The 23,060-nt window shown below is 36.9% G+C and overlaps 1 protein-coding gene across 6 annotated transcripts in view; it reads left to right on the forward strand.

The window, feature by feature from the left end:
- MYOM1 (myomesin 1) overlaps positions 1-23,060 on the forward strand; it is a 159,477-nt gene that overhangs the window by 83,903 nt on the left and 52,514 nt on the right. For 5 of the 6 annotated variants that reach the window (XM_059409283.1, XM_059409282.1, XM_059409287.1 and 2 more), the window contains 8 exons: positions 1,332-1,531; positions 3,226-3,282; positions 9,439-9,563; positions 13,973-14,156; positions 14,608-14,782; positions 17,132-17,253; positions 18,443-18,730; positions 20,636-20,832. In XM_059409283.1, coding sequence (XP_059265266.1) covers positions 1,332-1,531; positions 3,226-3,282; positions 9,439-9,563; positions 13,973-14,156; positions 14,608-14,782; positions 17,132-17,253; positions 18,443-18,730; positions 20,636-20,832 — 1,348 coding nt within the window. The remainder of the gene's footprint in view (positions 1-1,331; positions 1,532-3,225; positions 3,283-9,438; positions 9,564-13,972; positions 14,157-14,607; positions 14,783-17,131; positions 17,254-18,442; positions 18,731-20,635; positions 20,833-23,060) is intronic. The other variant, XM_059409286.1, reaches the window with a different exon arrangement.

The following is a 23,060-nucleotide window of genomic DNA, read 5'->3' on the forward strand; positions in this document are numbered from 1 at the left end:
GTATCACTGAGTCACCATGACAGCATCTGCACCGGGAGAGAGGAGGAATCTCTGGAGACAGGGGCAGCTTGAATAATCATCGTAGGCCTCTCAGCTCCCTCCCAAACCCTACACTTAGCAACTCCAGAATTTCTATAAAGACAAGATTTAAGGGTTGATGGGGGGCAGGGATTGAAGCCATAGTTCATAGCACTTTACATAAGGTTGAGGAAAAGTCTATTGTCTTTATCAAAGAATGGAAGGGTGAGGCTGAGGAAGCAGAGAAACCTCTTGCCCTGATCACCTTTGCCCTGCCATTAAAACCTGTCCCCCATGCGAATTATTTGGGAATTAGACATGTTAGACATGGAGCCATCTTGGGGCAGTGACATAAACTAAATTTCAGTGCTCTGCTCATAAAAACTGATGAGTTAGTTAATCCTAAAGCTGTATAATTTAAGCACAGGCTGCAAGCCCCTCACCCCCTGCCGATCAGGCCACTAACATAATATGAGCTGCCATCTTCATCTCCAGGATGTGACCAGTCTATCCCAGACTACTGTAAAAGCACCTCACCAGAAATCAGAGGTTCCAAAGCATGTGTGAGGTTCCTCCCAGGTGTGAGAGTTTCCCTGCATCTCACCAATCTCATCTGTTAAGAAACAAATATGTTATAATACTCTCCTCCCCCTTCTACCCACACAGCATGTAATGATCATCAAGTGGGCTCTTTCCAGGGGTGACTGGCTAGCGCAGTCTGTAGAGCATACAGATCTTGATCTCAGGGTTGTGAGTTTGAGGCCCACACTGGGTGTTGAGATTACTTAAGAAAAAAAAAAAAGCATGCTCTTTACTGTATGCTACAATATAAATAGGTATATTTAAGGTGTTAACTAATTCAAACAGTTTTATTTTTAAAAGAAAATGCATAAAGACGACAAAGAAGTCACCAATGGTGGAACTGAAGACATCAGCCAGGGAGATGTTTGGAGGATCTTTCCATTCAGTCTCTCCAATGTATAGATTGTACATACCTACCTGTTGCTTCTGTTTCTCCCCCAGAAAGTTCTTTGGCTTAGCACACTAGGCCCCTCAGCTGCTTGCTTTTAGGGAGTTTAAAGGAAGCATGCATGTTTAGGAAGGATCTGAGGTATTTTTATTTTTAAAGAAGACACATTGCAATTGAATAGAACTGATTGGATGCAGTTAAGTAACTATTGAACCACACACTTGAGCTGGGTATGTTATGGGGAGGTCTGAAGCAATTGGTGGGGGAGGGATTTGCAGATTTGGAGCTATTAATTTAGTCACACTTCTTTTAATATAATTGCTGACCGCTCTCTTTCCCTTAGGTGTGAGGTGGGCACAGATAGCTGGTCTCAATGCAATGATACACCTGTGAAGTTTGCTCGTTTTCCAGTCACTGGGTTGATAGAAGGTCGTTCTTACATATTCCGAGTTCGAGCTGTGAATAAGAATGGAATAGGTCTACCATCTAGAGTTTCTGAGCCTGTGGCTGCTCTGGATCCAGCTGAGAAAGCTAGACTTAAAAGTAAGCATTTTTCAATTTTCAGGATCTTCTTGAACCTTTTTGTCATTGTTTTAAGTAACTACAATATATCTCTTTGCAAGGTTATTCCTCCCCCCTTCCACTAGAGGGAGAAGAGACTAGGAAATCCTTTATCAGACTATCCTGGGGGAAAAACGAAACGAAAACCAATTTGTTTTTAGACTTGTCTCTTCACTAAGGGCTTTATTTTTTGTCTTATTTTTATTTGATTCAGAAAACTTTTCCTTGTTAAACTGAGTTCTGGGCATTCTATTTGAAATGAAATATGATAAAAGCCTGGGAAGCATTTTTATTTTTTGTTAGCACACTCCAAATATACTTTTCTTTTAATTCTTAATATTATAAGGTAAGTTTCTTAACCTAGAATTTGCCCCTTAGCACATTAATACTCAACCCAGTGAGCATCTTTATATCAAAGGAAAAACACATTTTTACAACATTATATCTCTATACTTGAGTTACCATATTAGACAATCAAAAATAATATTTTCATATATTTAAATTCCACATCTAAACGTCAAAACCATGGTACCTGATTTATGCTCTACATTTATTTCATGGGAACCCATATGTATCCTCAGTAATAGAGACCATAAAATGACATTAAAAGATTGTTGGAAATTAACACTTCAGACCACACTGGATATTTCAAACTTGACTCTATAGACATTTAAGCTAGGTAAGTATTTGTCATGGGGTGGTTGCTATCCTATCCTCAAGGGGCAAAATCATCGTGGTTGAGGACTACTGGTCTATGTCATATTTGCAGCATTATTCTTACCTTAGGTACATGTGTGGCATTGTAAAAAGCTAAGTAAAAAACCTTTCTCTGGGGACTTTTTCTAATCAAACTCCTTGATTGCCTGATTGTTTTTTGCCTGCTGTCTGACTTCCCTCCCTCTTTCCTAATTCAAGCTCATACTTCATTTACTCCTCTTTTATAAATTCCAATGAAAATAAGGTTGAGTTTGTTTGAGTTGAAAATAGGTTATCTTGCAAATCACCTTTCTGTTTTTGTATTAGCTCTGGTGAAAATCTGTTGATAAAGCAGGAGTTAAACCATTCTCTCTATCTCTTACTTGTGGGAACACAGCAATGAATTTCCTCTTCAATGAATGAATAAATAAAATGAATTTAAATGGATTTTCCTCTTTTCCTGCCCATTTACCCACTTTCCTTCCTCCAGGTCTAAACTGGTTTCTTTCGTAGATAATACTTTTCAAAATATAATGGAAAGAAATTGCTTTCATTGAATTGTACTGTAGGATTAGCTCCCCTCTCCTTTTTTTTGCTTTATTATTACACATAAATAACTACTGGGCTTGCAGTTGTTCCAGAAACATTTCTCCCAAATACATGCTATCTCTTAAGGAGAGATGAGAGAACTTACATGTTTCCAGAGATCTATACTGAACAGTAAATGAACATAGGTTATTTACCTTGCTTGTGAAACTACAGTTCCAGAAATGTTGACTCCAAATAGGTAGGCTCTGTGCTCTATCAGATTGTGGGTTCCTTGAAGACACAACACCATATATATGCTCAGTAAGATTCATTAGGAAAATATGTAAGTAAACTAGTTAATCAAGCCAATTTGTGGCTACTATGGCCAGTTTATGAGTGCAGTTGAAACCGCATTTATGAACTTTGTGATTTTTACATTTATCTCTGTTCAGGTCGCCCTTCAGCACCTTGGACTGGACAGATAATTGTCACTGAAGAGGAACCTTCAGGTAAAAGCTCAGTTTTCCCCAGATACTGTTGCCAGTGTTTTGCCATGTGGTTTAGCCTTTATTATGAGGTTAAAGTGTATATTATTTAAGAAATTTTGGGAAGAATATCCTGAAATATGTAGAGATCATAAAGTAATGTATATTTTCAGAGAATCACAGTTTTAAAAAAAGGTTTATTGAAGGGGGTGCCTGGGTAGCTCAATGGGTTAAAGCCTCTGCCTTCAGCTCAGGTCATGATCCCAGGTTCTTGGGATGGAGCCCTACATCAGGCTCTCTGCTCTGTGGGGAGCCTGCTTCCTCCTCTCTGCCTGCTTCTCTGTCTACTTGTGATCTCTGTCTGTCAAATAAATAAATAAAATCTTTTAAAAAAAAGGTTTATTGAAGTACGATTGACATAAACTGATTTCTGTAAAACGTACAATTTGGCAAATTCTCCATATGTATACACCTGTGAAGCTGTCACCATGATCAAAATAATGAACATAACCATCATCCCTAAAATTTCTTCATGCCCCTCTGTAATTCCTTTCTCCTGCCTCTGCCCATCACCAGGCCATCACTAATCTGTTTTCTATCACTCTAGTTTGCGTTTTACACACTCTTAAATAAATGAAATCTTACTCGTTTTTCTCCACTCAGCATAATTATTTTGAGATTTACTCATGTTGATGCATGTATCAGTTCAAGTTTGTTTTTTATCCATTTACTGTCAAAAGCTTCTATGAACATCCTTATTAAGTGTTTGTATGGACTTATGCTTTTTATTTTTCTTGGATAAATACCTAGGAGTTGGACAGATAGGTCATATGGTAGGTGTATGTTTAATGTTTTTTTTTTTGGTATATGTTTAATTTTTTTTTAAAAGATTTTATTTATTTGACAGACAGAGATCACAAGTAGGCAGACAGGCAGGCAGAGAGAGAGAGGGGGAAGCAGGCTCCCTGCTGAGCAGAGAGCCCGATGCAGGCCTTGATCCCATGACCCTGGATCATGACCTGAGCCAAAAGCAGAGGCTTTAACCCACTGAGCCACCCAGGTGCCCGTATATGTTTTTTTTTTTTTTAATTTTAAAAAAAAATTTTTAATAAACATATATTTTTATCCCCAGGGATACAGGTCTGTGAATCACCAGGTTTATACACTTCACAGCACTCACCAAAGCACATACCCTCCCCAATGTCCATAATCCCACCCCCTTCTCCCAAAACCCCTCCCCCCAACAACCCTCAGTTTGTTTTGTGAGATTAAGAGTCACTTATGGTTTGTCTCCCTCCCAATCCCATCTTGTTTCATTTATTCTTCTCCTACCCACTTAAGCCCCCATGTTGCATCACCACTTCCTCATATCAGGGAGATCATATGATAGTTGTCTTTCTCTGCTTGACTTATTTCGCTAAGCATGATACGCTCTAGTTCCATCCATGTTGTCGCAAATGGCAAGATTTCATTTCTTTTGATGGCTGCATAGTATTCCATTGTGTATATATACCACTTCTTCTTGATCCATTCATCTGTTGATGGACATCTAGGTTCTTTCCATAGTTTGGCTATTGTGGACATTGCTGCTATAAACATTCGGGTGCACGTGCCCCTTTGGATCACTACGTTTGTATCTTTAGGGTAAATACCCAGTAGTGCAATTGCTGGGTCATAGGGCAGTTCTATTTTCAACATTTTGAGGAACCTCCATGCTGTTTTCCAGAGTGGCTGCACCAGCTTGCATTCCCACCAACAGTGTAGGAGGGTTCCCCTTTCTCCGCATCCTCGCCAGCATCTGTCATTTCCTGACTTGTTGATTTTAGCCATTCTGACTGGTGTGAGGTGATATCTCATTGTGGTTTTGATTTGTATTTCCTTGATGCCGAGTGATATGGAGCACTTTTTCATGTGTCTGTTGGCCATCTGGATGTCTTCTTTGCAGAAATGTCTGTTCATGTCCTCTGCCCATTTCTTGATTGGATTATTTGTTCTTTGGGTGTTGAGTTTGCTCAGTTCTTTATAGATTCTGGACACTAGTCCTTTATCTGATATGTCGTTTGCAAATATCTTCTCCCATTCTGTCAGTTGTCTGTATATGTTTAATTTTTAACTGCCAACTGTTTCGAAGACGTTTGTACCATTTTACATTCCAATCAGCAGTATATGAATTCCATTTGTTCCACATTATCACCAGTAATGATGTTTCATAGTGGGTGCATAGTGGTTTTAATTTGCATTTCCCTAATACTGTTGGAAACCTTTTTTATGTATATTGCCATTTTTGCATCATATTTGAATCTTTGCCAAATCAAGTTTACTTAGTTTTCCTGTTTATTCTAGAAATGTTATAGCATTAGCTCTTAGATCTCAATCTACGTTCCATTTCAAATTAATTTTTTCTATATTATGCAAAGTAAGGGTCTTAAGTTGTTATCATTATCGGGATATTTTGCATATGGCTATCCAGTGATTTCAGCAATCAGTTAAAGATTATCCATTCCCATTGAATTGCCTTGGCACCATTGCCAAAATCAATTGGTTGCATTTTTTTTTTAAATCTATTTCTAAAATCTCTGTTGTCAATTTTATTTTCTCTACACCAACCACACTATCTTGACTACTGTGGCTTTAGGTTGTTGTTGTTGTTGTTGTTTTTAAGCTTCCAGTTTTAAATAAATGAATAAAAAATTTTAAAAGCTTTGTAGTTTTGAAATTAAGTAATATTTACTCCTCTATTTTTTTCCCCCCAAAGTTGTTTTGGCTATGCTGCCTTTGCATTTCCACATAAATTTGAAAAATCAGCTTTATCACTTTCTATAAAAAAAACCTACTGGGATTTCAACTTTCTATAAAAAAAACCTACTGGGATTTCAACTATCTGATCTTCTTGTTCTATCAGTTAATAGCGTATTGGTGAAATCTCTGACCGGATGGTAGATTTATTTTTTTTCTTCTTGTAGTTCTACCAGGTTTTGTTTCATACTGTTTGAGGCTTTGTTATTCATGCATAAACATTTTGATTGTCATATCTTCTTATGAATTGACCACTTTGTTATTATAAAGTGACACTCTTTATCCATGGTAATGTTTTTTTGCTTAGAAATCTATTTTGATACTAATATAATCATTCAAGGGTTTTTTTTTTAAATTAGTATTAGCATGGCATATGCTTTCCATCCTTTTACTTTTGACCTATGTGTGTCTTTATATTTACATTGTATTTCTTGTAGGCAGCATGTAGCTGGGTCTTGGTTTTTATCCAGTTGGGTAATCTTTGCCTTTTTATTAGAATGTTTGAACAATTACATTTTGTGTGATTATTGATACAGTTGGATTTAAATCTACCATCTTGCTATTTGTTTTCTATCAATCCATTTGTTTCCTTTCTCCTTTTTTTTCTTCTTTCTTTTAGATCGAGTACTTTTTTATTATCCCATTTTCGCCATGGTATCTTATTAACAATAATTCTTTGTTTTGTATTATAGTAGTTTAGAATTTTAATATATGTCTTATCACAACCTCCTTCAAGTAAGATTATACTACTACATGTATAGTTGTAAGAACTTAAAACAGCATTATCCCATTTCCCCTTTCAAGCCTTGGTGCTGTTATTGCATGGATTTTATTTGTGTATTACAAATTGCACAATACAATGCTATTATTTTGGTTCAAATAGTCACTTATCTTTCAAAGAAATTTAAAAGTAAGAAAAAACTTTTCAGTATTCACTCATATTTTTATCATTTTTGTTCTTCATTTCTTTGTGTAGATCTGGATTTCCATCTGATACCACTTCCTTTGTACGTGAAGCATTTCCTTTAATATTGCTTGTAGTGCAGTCCTGCTGATTATGAATAATTTTATTTTTGTATGTCTAAAAGAGTCTCTATTTCATCCTTCTTTTTGAAATAGACATTCACTGGTTGTACAATTCTAGATCGACAGTTTTTCTTTCAGTACTTTAGAAATGATGGTCCACTATAGTGCAAATGTGCACTATAAAAATGACGTTGTTGGGGCACTTGGGTGGCTCAGTTAAGCACCTATCTTTGGCTCAGGTCATGATTTTAGGGTCCTGGGATTGAGACCTGCATTGGGCTCCAGGCATTGCGCTCTAGACCCGCACTGGGCTCCCAGCTCAATGAGGAGTTTGCTTTTCCTTATCCCTTGCTGCTTCTCCTTATCCCTTGCTGTTTGTGCTCACTCTCAAATAAATAAATAAAATATATATTAAAAAAAAGAATGACTATTGTTATTCTTATCTCAGTATGTATCTTCTTCTCTCTACCTGCTTTTAACAGATTCTTTTTGTCACGGGATTGAGAAATTTGTTTGTGATATGCATTAGTGTGGTTTCCTTGATGTGTCTTGTGCTTGCGGTGTACAAGTTCCTTGGATTCTGTGAGTTTACAATTTTCATCAGCTTTGGAAAATTCTTCAGCATTATTTCTTTAAACGTTGTTTTTTTCCTGTACCCCTTCTTTCTTTTCTACCTCAGGAACTCCAGTTATATGCTACTTGAAACCAGGGGTCACTGATGCTGTGTTCATTTTCCCTTTCAGTGTATTTGCTTTCTGTGTTTCATTTCAGATACTTTCTGCTACTGTGTCATTATATTTTCCATGTCTTTATTCAACATGTTTAATCTTTGCCCTTTTGGACATATGGACTGTTCTTACAATAACTGTTTTTATATCCTTGTTGATTAATTCTATAATCTGTGACATCTTTGGTTTTGTTTTCATTGACTGATTTTTCTCCCCAGAAAGGGCTGTATTTTCTTGCTCCTTTGCGTACTTAATAACGTTTCATGAGATGCCAGACATTTTGAATTTACATTGTTTGGTGCTGGATGTTTTTAAGTTTTTATAAATGCTCTTGAGCTTTGTTCTGGGGAAATGATTTGATCTTTCAAGGCTTGCTTTTGTTAAGTGAAATCAGAACAGACTTTAGCTGAGGCATAATTTGGCCATACTACAGAGGAATAGCCTTCTGAGTAGTACTCTACCAGATGCCTGTGAATTAGGAGATTTCCACTCTAAATGGTTGGAATATGGACTCTCCCAGGTCCTTTGAGAGCTTTGAGGTTTATTCTCTTCAGTTCTGTTGTGTGGGTTTTCCTCCACCTCAGGTGGTTTTCTCACATTGATGTGCTGGTTAGTATTCAGGTGAGCACTCCAGAGGTACCCTCTGAACATCTCTGAAGCCTCCTTCTCTGTGCAGCCCTTTCCTCCAGTATTCATCCTTGTGACTCTCTCTGTAGGTACCTTCCCTTTCTGGAATTCCAGCTTCTTCTCCTCCACTTGGGGAGACTCCCAGGTTCTACTTGGGTTCCTCTTCCTGAGCTGCTGTCTTGAGATTCTCTCCAGACAATAAGCTAGGACAGTGGTAGAGCTCACCTAATCTGTTACTCTTCTATCAGGAATCATTGTCCTAAGCCAGCTAATATCCAATGTCTATACATAGTTGTTCCATGTATTTTGCTTGGTATTTTAGTTATTGGATGTGGAGGGTCTAAAGTTTTGCCCTACTTACAAACTAATACGTTTCATACCACAGTTTCATTGATGTTGGTAAAAGATAAGAGATTCCTAGGTCAGAGACAAAGGATTCTTTAGTCACAGCACAGTTAGACAGCACGAGCTTCCTGTTCTCATTACTTTCCTTTGCATTGTCCCCCCACCAAGTTCCACAGGGTGGTAGGGAGCAGCACAGATGGATGCTGTACACGCAGTAGATAGATGTTACATCTGACAAACCCTGTGCCCAAGCTTTCTCTGGAGAAGGGCATTATCTTTACTCTCCTGGTGAGAAAACAAGTCAACTTTCTGCCCTAGAGAATATACTATCTTTATATTCCAAGTTTGTTTGCTATCTGAACATCCTTGAAAAGATATTCTATGAAAAGCTGATATAGGATGTCTAGAAAGTATAACTTATGTCATTACTGTTTTTTAGGAGCAGTAAGAAAATCAAAATTGCCAAGCAAGGAAAGTAAAATTGTGGCTTTGAATGAATGAATGAATGTTTTAGGAAGAATTTCAGAGATGAGGTAGTTCTTTATACTGTGGAGCAGTAATGAACTCTTTCTCCAGTGGGAGAGGAACATCTATGACTCTCTGCATATGCTGGTCTTCCCAGGGTGTGTGCTTTTCACTTTTCCTTGTTGTTTTTCAGAGGGTATTGTTCCTGGCCCCCCCACAGAGCTCTCTGTCACAGAAGCTACCCGGAGCTATGTGGTGCTAAGTTGGAAGCCCCCTGGCCAGCGTGGCCACGAGGGCATTCTGTACTTTGTGGAAAAGGTAAGATCCTGGGATCAACATTATTACCTCAGGCCTCTTCTTAAAGATTTCTTTAAAGAAATAGAGATTAAATTTCCATTGCGTCCCGAACTCTTTAAACCCTTATAAACTATAAACAGTCTTCACCAAAAAATGTATATCACATGGAACTTTGCCTGAAAGTTCTGGGGGCTTCTGGATCCATGGAGCTCACCCATAGACTTCTAAGAGGTCCACAGACCCCAAATTATGACCCTTCTAAGCAGAGAAATGTTCCTAAAACTGTAGTTTGTTCATATGGCCCTGTTTTCTAGACACTCCCTTTGTCTCCCTTCCTCTAGTAATGGCTTTTCATTTCCCTACAACTTGTCTTCCGCAGTCAGAAATGAACATTCATGAGGGTAGATGAGCCAGAGGAATAAAAGTTATAGTACTTTCAGAATACCGTCAAAGAGCTGGAGAGTTAGAGAAAGTCCTTATGTGTTGCCATGCACTTGGCTAGTACTACTCCAGTGTAGATAGTAGTGTGGCATCAGGAATTACAAAACAGCATGAGACCCTGGCTAGTGCTTTCTCTCAACTATCTTACAGTTTTATTGTAATTATGTTAGAGAGGGCAGCATATAATGAAAGCCTAAAATGGGTGGAATGATGAGAATTATATGTGAATCCATCATTTACCTGGGCAGCTGTAGTAAGTATTTCTACCCAGAAAATGGAGGTGAGCCACGACCTGGATAGGGTGTTATTTGTGGGAAGTGGCCAGTTGCAAGTGCAGCAGGAGGAATGATGGCTAGGTAAGGCCTCACTGCTCCAGGCAAAGGGCATTTAAAGAGAATTTGCTTAAAATGAGATTCTAATCCATTTGTTAAGAAAGTCTCGATTAAGATGTAATTGAAAAATGAAACAGGGCGCCTGGGTGGCTCAGTGGGTTAAGCCGCTGCCTTCGGCTCAGGTCATGATCTCAGGGTCCTGGGATCGAGGCCCGCATCGGGCTCTCTGCTCAGCAAGGAGCCTGCTTCCTCCTCTCTCTCTGCCTGCTTGTGATCTCTCTGTGTCAAATAAATAAATAAAATCTTTTAAATAAAAAAAAAAAAAAAAAAAAAGAAAAATGAAACAAAAGTAAGTTTATTTTATGTTATCTGTAAGAATGTTTACATTTTTATAACAGCCACGTACCATTTTATTTATTTTTAACACACCATTTTTTTAGAACAATGAATGAAACAATTGGCTGTACTTTTTTGTGTGTACTTTGTTTTTATAAAATTTTGTGATAGCACAATAAGCTATCATTTACTTGACATTTTACTTTCATAGCAAAATTGTAGAAAAGGTCTTTATTTGGCAAATATCATGTAGCTCAGTTAATTTTCCTAAGAGCTTTTCTCTTTCATCCTTAATGGTTTTCTGATCATTCAATTTCAGAACACCTACTAGGTCACCTTCCCTGGCAATTATTATAAGAGAATAGATATTGTAGATACATAAGTGTGTGCAAATATGCAAATATCTGCAAATCAGGTAACAACATAAAAGCAAAGATGACTATCTTTATGGCCTTTTAGTTATTTCAGATCCTCAGAGAAAATTATACTAAAACTAAATTTTAGGGTCTGTGGTTTTCCTATTTTAATTAATAAATTTATTAATTTATTTCCTTGATAAAGACATTTAGTTCATGTCTTTGAGGAGCACGCCTCACCTCACTTCTCCTGATCCCTAGCAAATTGGTAACAATAAATGGAGTATCTCTATAACATGCAATATAGGCATCTTTCAAAAGAGTCTGATTTTACCAAAATAATATTTAAAGTCTTATTGGTATTAATTTGTATATTTTCTAGATGTTAGCCTCAAATTAAATATAACTTGAGTAGCATTCCTGATTTAAATTTTTTTCCTGTATTTTTTTAAATAGAGGACAAGACTAGAGTGGAAAATGTTTGTTTCCTGGTGTGCTTAATACATACCCTTCACTGAATCTTTTTGAAATGCTCCACAGGAAAAGAGTTCTGAATAAGCTCTGTGACAATAATTACCATCCTTCCTACAGTAATGACATAGTAACAACCTACCACTGAGGCATTTTCTTTAGATGAGTCAACTTTAGCTGCCGTTGAACATTTCCTCTAGTCATATAAACTCTAATTTCTCCAGGAAAATCTATAACTTCCCTAGACCTAAATGTATGTGAGGCTGTGATTAAAAAGTGTTAAAAGTGTTATTCCACCAGTGAACCTATAAGTCTGGAACAGAGGGAACAATTATGAGTGCAGTGTGAGTAGACAGGTCTCTCTAGGCACTGCTGACATATATGAAAGGCCCAGGATGTTGACATACTGGGGAAGCAGAACATGCCCAGAGACTAGGGCACATTTACAGAAGAATTATCCAAACGTCAAACCATCCTACTCAGCTGAGTCTCAGGTTATTTCTGATAAAAAGCAGCTTCTAACGTGTTGACCTTTCTAAAGCGCAACGTTTCACATGCTCTTGTCCTGCAGCTCGTTTTCCTCCCCAGAATGTGGATGCCCATGAGAATGTGCTTCTTCAGTAACCCCCAAGCTTGCACCTCTTTATAGAACTTGTTTCCAGAAATTGCATGCACATATAGTACAAACTTGCCTTGTATGGCTGCACCTTATGCCCCGTTCTACCATGTTTGTGAGCCCTGGAATGGTTGGCATTTAATAGAGGGCATTGATGGGGCATACAGTTTGCTCAGGGTCACACAGAGACATAGCTAGGATTTGAACCTGGGCAGTCTGGCTCAGTTTTCATATACTGTATGTGAGGCTGTGATTAAAAACTTGCCTTTCAATCTTCCCAAGCCTGCCTTCTCTGGAAAACTGGGATACTCACTCAGTGCTACCCCCACAAATTCAGAGCATAGTTGAGAGGATTAAAAAGTTACAATGCCATAAAGCTCTTAGCATAGTGAAAAGGCAGCTATTATTTTTATAATGAAAGTATAAATGACTGATAATTGTTATATGTTCCCCAGGGGAGAATGTGTCAAAATGAGTCAAAGCCCTAAACTAAAGGATTAAAGGTCTGGGAGAATTTCATCCCTCAGTTAGCAGCGATGGACTGTTTAGGGGGAATTTATCCTTTCTACCCTCCCACCAATAATGACATAATCGTGGAAGATTCTACAAAGGACTTTAGAGGTTACCTTGTCACATTTGCTTATTTTATGAATGATGAAACTGAGACCAAAGAATACTCACATGACTTTTCCAAGGTCACATATCTTGTTATTAACAAAGCTAAGACTGCAATGAATGCCTCCGGTTCCTTTGCACGATACCACATTGCCTCCATTTCAAGTCAATGAAGGTTATGCCAAGCAATATATCAGTATTCTTATAGTCCCAACAGTGTATCATCTTTTCAGTTGGTCACTGTATCATGAGGGTTGGATTTCTAGAAAAGTCTCTTGAAAATGTTTAAAAGTTCTGAAGCAAAATCACTTCTGCTAACCTTGGGGCAAAATTGAGCATTCAAATAGGCAGGATAAAGGATTACTGAAGACCAGTGGTAGTTTTCTCACTATATTCTCTACCAAAGAGCAAATCAATACCACATCCTTTTAAGGATTTCAGAGTCACCCTAGATCATTTTAGTTCCAAGAAAAGAATTGCTTTAAATTTAGTTTTTCCCATTATTTATTCTAAAATATAGGGAAGGAAAAAAGAAACTCTAATTCAAAACAATTCATTCATTCAGAAAAAAAAAAATTGTTGATTATCTGGTATGTGCCAGATACAATTCTAGGCTCTGGGGTATAACAGGGAACAAGACAACTCCCTGAACTCATTTCATTGAGGAGATGACAAATAAATAACTTAATTTCAAATACAGATAACTGATTTTGAAAAAAAGAAAGCAGAGTAAGGGATAGAGCATGATGAGAAAGGAACAAAGAACTCTTTTAGATTCTTTGATAGACTAGGCAGAGAGTGATCAAGAAGGCTTTTTTGAGGAAGTGGTATTTGAGTACAGACCAGAATGAGATTATGAGTCATTAAATAACACTCAATTAAAATGAAACAGTTTATAACAATGAAGATTTAAGGATTTTGTGTAGCATAATAAATCTATTTACCTCACAAAGAATTAGAAAAGTATCTGATCCCAAACTGTCTTCAAAATAAAGTCTTTTATAAGTAGATCGATGATCTTAGTTAACAAGTCAGTGAAGTATTAAAGTAGCATATTTATCAAATAATCCAAAGACATATTTGATTTAGAGAATCCTCTGGACTACAATGCTTCATTCCTAATTTCCTCCACATCGCTTCTTCAGTTCCACTCATAACAGGTAAGTAGTTTGTTGACTGATAAATAAGACTGCCAGATGCCTGGCTCAAAGTTCCCATCTATTCTTGCTGTGCTGTGAATGGGTCTCTCTGTTGGGTCTGCAGTGTGAAGCAGGAACAGAAAACTGGCAGCGGGTGAACACAGAGCTCCCTGTGAAGTCGCCTCGCTTTGCTCTGTTTGACCTGGCTGAAGGGAAATCCTACCGTTTCCGTGTCCGCTGTTCTAACTCAGCAGGAGTTGGTGAGCCCTCAGAGGCAACGGAAGTGACGGTGGTAGGGGACAAACTTGGTGAGTAGAGAGTTTGGTTGAACAAAACTGATTTGAATTCAATTCAAGAAAAAAAAATCCCCAAAGCAAGAATCTCATTAGAATGTACCTATCCAGAAATAGAAGTTGTGGCATCCTTCTTTCACATTATAAATTTAATTGATGACTATACCTGACTGATACATTTTAAAAATTATTATTATGAGCTATGAAATTATGAAAAGTAAACTTCTCCAGGAGTTTCAACAATATTGCTAATGTATTTTTTTTCTGGAGTATTTTCATTATGCCCCCAAAATAACATATTAATTTTTTAAATTTTCTGCTTTAACAAATATAAAATAAAACAACTGTATGTTTGATATGATTACTTATATAAAATTTATATATGTATGTGTGTGTGTTCATATGTGATAAGATCAAATTTTTTGAAACCACCCTGAGTTTGATCATTATTTTCCTCCTTTGTCAGATATCCCCAAGCCCCCAGGCAAAATCATCCCAAGCAGAAATACAGACACATCAGTGGTAGTTTCGTGGGAGGAATCCAAAGATGCTAAAGAGTTGGTCGGCTACTACATAGAGTCAAGCATTGTTGGCTCGGGCAAGTGGGAGCCTTGCAACAACAACCCTGTGAAGGGCCCACGGTAACCGCAATGTTGGGGTAGAGGGGTGCTGTGGGGAGCCTTTTGACTCTAGAGCAGGGAGGCTATGAAGAGGAAATGCACAGCAAATGAATCATTGAACATTACATCTAAAACTAATGATGTACTATACGTTGGTTAACTGAACATAATAAAAAATAAAAATAAGAAATTAATTTTTAATTTAAAATAAAATTATGATTCCCCCCCCCCACAAAAAAGAGAGAAAATGCAGCCATGGACCCATAGAGCAGCACAAATATCCAATAGAGGGAGTTTGTTTTTTTTTAAACATTATACTTTAGAGGCACCTGGGTGGCTCAGTCTTAAGCATTTGCCTTCAGCTCAGGTCATGATCCCAGCATCCTGGGATCTGCGGTAGGCCTGCTTCTCCCTCTCCCTCTCCCTCTCCACTGGCTTGTATTCCTTCCCTGTCTCGCTGTCTCTCTCTCTCTGTCAAATAAATAAATATAATCTTAAAAATAAATATAATCTTAAATCTATATTTAAAAATATAATCTTAAAATAAAAAAATAAAACATTATACTTTAAATACCCAAATGAATTTAAAATTGAACATAATCTACTGCCATATATTTGGGGAAAAAAAGCCTACTTATGATCTTGAACACTTAGAAACACTAATGCCAGCTATGATGAATTCATTTTATGGTATTTTTCTGATTCCTTTTCTTCATACCATTTGTCCTTTTTACCCCTCTGTTCTGGTCTTTAATATTTGGTGTGATACTAAATTTCAAGGATCTAGTAGACTCTAGCTGACATAAAGTACCCAGGCATTTTATTTATTTAATTATTTTTTAAAGAGAAGGGTGTGGTATAGGTGCAGGGGGAGAGGGAGACAGAGAATCGTAAGCAGGGTTCAGTCTCAAAAACCCTGAGATCATGACCTGAGCTGGAATCAGGAGTTGGATGCATAACCTATTGAGCCACCTAGGCTCCCTTCCCCTAAGCATTTTAAGTGAACAGGAAAGAACTATCAGCATTTTACAAATTCTGAACATGGTTAAACTCAGTGCTAAGGACACAGTAACACCAACAGAGGGGCATTCAGAATACTTTGCAACTTCTTTATATCTGTTTCTAATCTGAAGAGAGTTATTTTTTCTTGCTTTCAAATATTTTATCAATCAGCTTTGCAGGTTGATGATGAATTCTGACCTGCAACCAAACTCTGAGACTCCTTTGATTTACAACTAATCTGAGAGGAGAATTCCACCCCCAAAATTGCCAAACAGGATTGCTATTTTCTGGCATGACCACATCAAACTCCAAGGACCCCCATAGGATGAGTTGTTTCTTTTGTAGAACAGGAGAATAGAGGCAAATCAATGAATGGGAGAAAGCAAGAGATTCATTTAGCCCATTTGTTCATTTCACTTTTGCTGTGCATTCCCAGCCTTTTCCTGGGACCATATAGAAATATTTATAGAGGGTTAGGCAGGGTCTGCCTTTCCACAAACAGATAAGAACTTCTCAAGGACAGACACCATTTTTTATTCATCTTTGTGTCCACAATCCCTAGCTCAGTGTCTGGAACACTGAAGTGCTCAATAAATATTTGCTGAACTGAGCTGACCTGAAGGATTGGCCTAATTTATGACTGCCTTCATTAAATAGTCCAACATTACTAATGGTGATAGAGTCATTAGCAGACCTGTTATTTCCTCTGGTTATAGTCTTCAGGATGGATTAAAATGTTAGAGTGATTCATGAAATAGCTACTTATAGCCATAATAGCTATTAAGGAGTAAGGTTGTTTTATGTGTAAAACTGCCCATGAATTCACACCTCATTACAGGATCCTTAGATCTAAATGGTAATCTATATTTCATCTTATTTTCAGATTCTAGTGTAATTTCTCAAGTAATTATACCTCCCTGGAATGCAGGGAAGCAGGGACTACTAGGCCTCTATAACAAGGAGCAGCCAATGCCTTACAGTCACAAGTATATACCTGAAATAGCCTTTAATAATATTAGTACCACCTATTACTAAATGCCTCTTATATGCCAGGCCCTGAAATAGGCACTTTAAATACCTTTTCTGGCCAATCTTACACAAAAATTATTATGGAGGCATTATTATATCCATTTTACTGATGTACACACCAAAGGCTCAGAAAAGGAAAAAGCCAGGACTCTGCATTGTTTGATGGAGGGAGTTTAGAAAATTGCCCTAATTAGCTTCCTTCTTGTCTAATGCATAAACGTTACCTGATCTCTGTCCCTCTGCTTCCTCCTTTTAGAAAACGAATGGTTTTTATAAAGCCAGATCATTCAGTTAAGCTAAAACCATCTTGTCTAATTCCCCCCCCCCCTTTCCTTTTAGATTTACTTGCCATGGATTGGCGACTGGTCAGAGTTATATCTTCCGGGTTAGAGCAGTGAATGCAGCTGGACTTAGCGAATATTCACAGGATTCAGAAGCAATTGAAGTTAAAGCTGCTATTGGTAAGTTCCTTATGCATAACTTGGTAGATAAAAATGGATTTTTTAATAAGTTATAAAGGAAGATACCATCCTCTCCGGTAATTTTCTAAAGCTTCTAGTACTGCTTGATGATTCCATCCCCAGGTGATCATTTTCTCTGACTCCAGGCGACAGCTAACCTTCTGTAGCCGTCATTTTACAGATCTTCACCACTTATCCAGATTCTGTGTGCACCCATAGCCTTGTCATCTTCACAAGTCTGAGTTTCCTTAGGTATTTCCCACTGTGTGAAACTCCATTCTAACTTCGTTCTCATGCTGGGAATGTGGAGGGCCATCCGGTTCCTTGAAGTGGTATATCACCCATAACACGGATTATTTTGTACCTAAAAGCCATTTCACCTGCGACAAAGCCTGGCTTGTTTTCACTAACTACACATTAACATGCTCTTTATAAACTCCTCTAAATTTTGTGCAAGACACATGTGGTTGCTTAATCATATGCTACATCTCTGCTCACAAAGTAACCCGCAGAATAAAACTGGTAATAAAGTAATTGTATGCATGTACATAATGTGCCTCCCAATCTTCGATAAAGTAGGGAAGGGACGCAGGTAGTTCAGAGCACCAAAAATGAAGTCTGTGATAGAGTAACCCATATTTGAAGGGAAAGTTATTTCATACCAATTATCTTCAGTTAGCATGCTGTATTACTTTTTAATAGTCTCTATAATATGAATAATAGTGAACTTTTTGTTTTTTTGAGGTTGGGAGGTACAGGCCATTAATTATTCAATAATGTACGTAATTCTGTTATAAAATCAGGATCTTTAATGTAAGTCTTGTGTACTTTATGATCTTTTCCTCCCCTCAGTCTGTTGAATAATAAGCCTTAATTTCTTTCAAAAAACGTCAGAGGTTTGCTTTTTTTCTTAAATATACTTGGGTTCTGCAGATCAAAATGGTTCCTGTTCTGTTCAAGGTTTTCTGTTTTCATTTCTTCTTTTCCCAGAATATGGAAGTTGAGCTGTTTCCTTGGTGTAAATTATGAGAAACGTATCCATATTTCTTGCCAGCCTGAGTGATTTCTGTTAAACTAAGATAACTTTTGTTCTGCATATGGTCCTGTTTTTCCCTTTGTGCTGTTAAGTAAGAGCAATTTGTACTGTGTCTGGGCTTAAAGTGTTTCTGTTGTTATCTGGCGATTGTAGGGGGAGGAGTGTCTCCAGATGTGTGGCCTGAACTGAATGATACACCTGGTGGACTAACAGACTCCAGGGGAGGCATGCATGGAGCCTCCCAGCCAACCTTTAAGAAAGATGCTTTGCTTGGTAGCAAACTTAACAAACCTTCACTACCCAGTAGTGCTCACAACTTGGGCCAAACAGAAGTGAGTAAAGTAAGTGAAACAGTTCAGGAAGAGCTTACCCCATCACCACAGAAGGCAGATATTAAGGGGAAAAGTAAGTCTGACCCTCTGAAAAAGAAGAAGGACATAGGTGAGAGTCGAAAAACTACAACTGTTCCATCTGTCTCCATCAGTGTCCTCACCTCATTGTCTAGATCACATTCTTCCATCTGTGTTTACTTTCATCTATGTTTATTCTTCATTCGACATGTTTTCAGCTATCCATTTGCAATACTTTTGTCTAGTGAATTGTAAAAGTAATTTTATATGAGTTTGGCTTTTGTATTTACTTCACTGTGCTTAATGACAATAGAGTATTTAAAGTATTTTGGTTATAGAGTCCTTTTTGGTTTCCCTGGCAGACACAACTCTGGCCTTATTTTGCTAAGAAAAGCAGAACTGAGAGCTGGAAGAATTTGACAATCACAGCCTATATAGGGTCCTTTGAAATATTCATGTTTAGTACAGGTATAGGAAAAGTATTTTACAAAGAAATCCCATTTCTTCAGGATCATAGTTATTAACTTCTGTTGTTCATCTTCAGGTTTTCAAGTTATCCTTCATATTTAACTCAAATAAATATGAGTAACATTATCTCTTTGAAGTGCCATGAAGAGTTTAACAGGGTATCATAATCACATAAAGCTAAATTCTGTGCTGTATGAATCACATTCCCAGAACTGATTTATTTAAGACTATTTAGCAGCAAGCTCAGAATTTTCTTATTATGATATTTGGTACTTGTGGCTTTTATATTTTAGATGACAGTATTTTCTTATCAAATAAAAATGAAATGATAAGCATATACTGATACTCCACCCCAGCTTCTATCACTTCCATTTTTTAAAAACTTTATTGTCCCCTCAGCTCAAGATGAAATATTCATTTGAGAGTTGATGTTTAATATTGCTCTGTAATAGGAAGAGTGAGAGAGAGAGAGGGAGAAGAAGTTGTTTATATATATATATATATATATATATATATATATATATATATATAAAGAATGAAGGAGGTTTGTGAGGGGGAAAGAGAAACAAATGTATTTCATTTTTTAAATCTTTATTCTTCTAAGACTCTTCTGAATAAAAATAGTTCTTTTTTCCCCTGTAATCCAAATAAATATTCAGAAAATTCTATGATGTTATTGCATATCTAGATGGGTTTCTTTCCACCATCTGACCCTCTCTTTCTTTATCAAAAACTATAATTTAGTAGTTGGGCAAAAAGTTGATCAGAAGCCATATAAATGAAGAGAGACTTTTAAAACATCCTCCAAATGTTTTTCTGGTTAAGAACTAATAAACACAGTGACAGCTATATAGTATTTTGTACTACATGAATAATAGTCCAACATCAGGTTAAAAATAATGCAGCAAAAGGTATTATATACTAAAAGAAAAATATCATATGGCAGATTGTGCCCGTTTTTGTTTTTTATTTTAAAGATGGCATTTAGCTGAGCTCCAAATAAGATTTTTTTCTGTGTGTAGATAGAACTTGTTTAGTCATAAAGTCTCACAAGGGTATGTATGCCTGAATGGTGAAATGCTAACCATTTGGAAATAATATGGAAATTCTCCGTAAGTACATTGAGACAGAAGTTGATATACATATTTTCTTCAAGGAGCAAATAAAAACAAAACCACGTAAAGAAATGAAATATATATCTAGGGAAAAATATTTCTTCTTATGGGGAACAGAACCATTTTTTAGAATATTGCACCATTTTACTTTTAGTATTTCAAAAATTATTCTTCTGTGGAAGTAGGGGGGCAGTTCTTTTTTGTCTTTGGAATAATAATTACAGTACACTTTTCACTGTTTTTTTTTTTCCTCATACACCAAACTGGGTGCCAAGTTATGGATCTGTCTCACATTTTAGTTTTATACTGCACGACCCTAGTGCCCTCCCATGTGGCACAAATGAAACAAGCTTAATGTGCTTAAAATCATAAATGCATTTCTGTCTACTCATTTGCTACTCATATTGCAACAGCTGCACCCTCTCCACCCTGTGACATCACTTGTCTTGAAAGTTTTCGTGACTCGATGGTTCTTGGATGGAAGCAACCAGATAAGACTGGAGGGGCTGAAATTACTGGCTATTACGTGAACTATCGTGAGGTAATTGATGGAGTACCAGGAAGATGGAGAGAAGCCAACATCAAAGCTGTCAGTGATGAGGCATATAAGGTAAATGACTTTCTGTAGTGTGGTGTCATATATATGATGACATGTTCACTTGCACATACATGCACACCCACATCCACACTCAGCGCCTTGTAAATGATTCATGTCATTTCTCCAGTGTCCATTGTCTACGTGACTTTTGTCGGAAATATACCAAGGTAAATAGAAGTAATCTGACTGATCAGGAAGGATTGGTATTTTCTGATTCATACATATAAACATAATAACTTCCTAGAATATTTACTATAAAATGTTTACTTGTGGTAAAAGTAAAAGTTTATTTCAAAACTTACAAAATTTCTCTAATCAATATGCTGCTAGCATCAAGGGTCCCAGGATCCAAATGACTGCATTTTTAACTTTCAGTGTTCAAATCATAAAGAATAATGGCATGAGTCTGATGCCCAGCCTCAGCTCACCACTTGTGAGGTATCCCCCACCATAGTGTCATCACGAAGGAGTAGTCCACATGTGTCTACCCACAATTTCTTTTCTTCACTGCTTTGTCCATCTCAGAGTACTTGAAGGGTCTCACTGTTGCCATAACTACGGCTCCCCTCTTTGGAGTGTTGTCAGCTAGAGGAAAGTCACCTCCCTTTATACTTCCAGAACCCCATCCTGTGAGGACAAGAGCAGGGTAAGGCTGGGTGAATGAAGCTTTCCCAAAGTCAATGCCATAGTTCTTAAATTTAATGCTTAAAATTTATGAAATATCACAAACATACTGAACACATAAAAATAAAACAAGAATACATAAAACAAAATTGTATTTTTAAGATTATTCCATGTCGGTGTGTAGCTATGACTTCCTTATTGTATGATATTCTGTTGTATGAGGGTCTCATAATACACTTTTCCATTCAGTTATTGATTGATGTTTGGGCATTTTCACATTGATAGCTATACCAAACAGTGTACCTATGAACATTTCTGTACATGTCTGCTGGCACATATATGCACTAGTTTCTCTAGGTTATTACCTAGAAGTAGAATTGCTGGGCCAGAGAATCTGTTTATCTTCAATTTTAGTAGATTGGAGTATGAGAACTCCCAATTGTTGCACATCCCTTTAACACTTGGTATCACACATTTTCAGTTTTGACAATCTGGGTGTCAAATGAGTCTGAATATCTTTTGCTATATATACATACTCCATTTTGAAATCTCCATTTATAACATGCCTGTACAAAGTTTTTGCCCATTTTTCTAAAAGATTTTCTTACTGACTTGTGAAGTTCTTTATATATTCTGAGCTTAAAACCCTTGGTAGCTGTGGAAGTTGTGTCTATTTTTCTTGCTCATTGGATAGTATTTTCTTCTCTTTATGGTAACAACACTAATTTTAATACCAAACTCATGATTCCCAGACTTAACGACATTTGCCGTGCCACTAGTGATTGCTCTGCCCCCCCCCCTTTTCTTAAAGAGATGCCTTTACCATCCAAAGTCGTGGGGATATTGTACTAGATTTTCTTCTATAAGCTCTGGTTTGCCACTCACATTAAAGTCATTACTTTACCTATAAATTTTGTGTGTGATGTAAAGGTCAACATTCATTTTCCCCCTGTAGGAACACCCAGTTGTCCCATCTGTTGAAAAGTTTGTCCTTTTTCTGCTATTGGGCTAGGCTATCTGTATCATGTATTAAGTTTCTTTGAGGTACTTGTCTGCTTCTGTGTTTTCTGTTTTGTTCCACTGCTCTGTTTGTCTACCACTGGACCAATACCACATTAATTTAATCATTACCATTTCATAGCACATTTGGTAACTGGTAGATCAAGTTATCTCAGTTTATGTTTTTTATTCCATGGCTATTTTTATCCCTTTGTATTTTGATATAAATTGTATAATTAGATTACCATGTTCTACCAAAAAATAAGACAAGCAAGAGCAAACACAATAAAAAAAATTATACTAAAACTTTTGAGAATTCTGATTGGGATTGCATTGAATCCATAAATAAATTGAGCAGTAAATAACATCTTTAAAATATTAAATATTCTAATATATGAACATGATATTTCTCTCCATTTATTTTGGTCTTTAAAGTTTCTCAATAAAGCTTTATAATTCTCTATAGAAGTTTTGCACATCATTTATTATTTTTTGTAGGTATTACATATTTTCAGGGTTTAAATAGTGTGTTTTTTTTTTAAGATTTTATTTATTTGGCAGACAGAGATCACAAGTAGGCAGAGAGAGGGGGGGAAGCAGGCTCCCCACTGAGCAGA

Source organism: Mustela nigripes, chromosome 8 (genome assembly GCF_022355385.1).
Source record: "Mustela nigripes isolate SB6536 chromosome 8, MUSNIG.SB6536, whole genome shotgun sequence".
Taxonomy (NCBI): Eukaryota; Metazoa; Chordata; class Mammalia; order Carnivora; family Mustelidae; genus Mustela; species Mustela nigripes.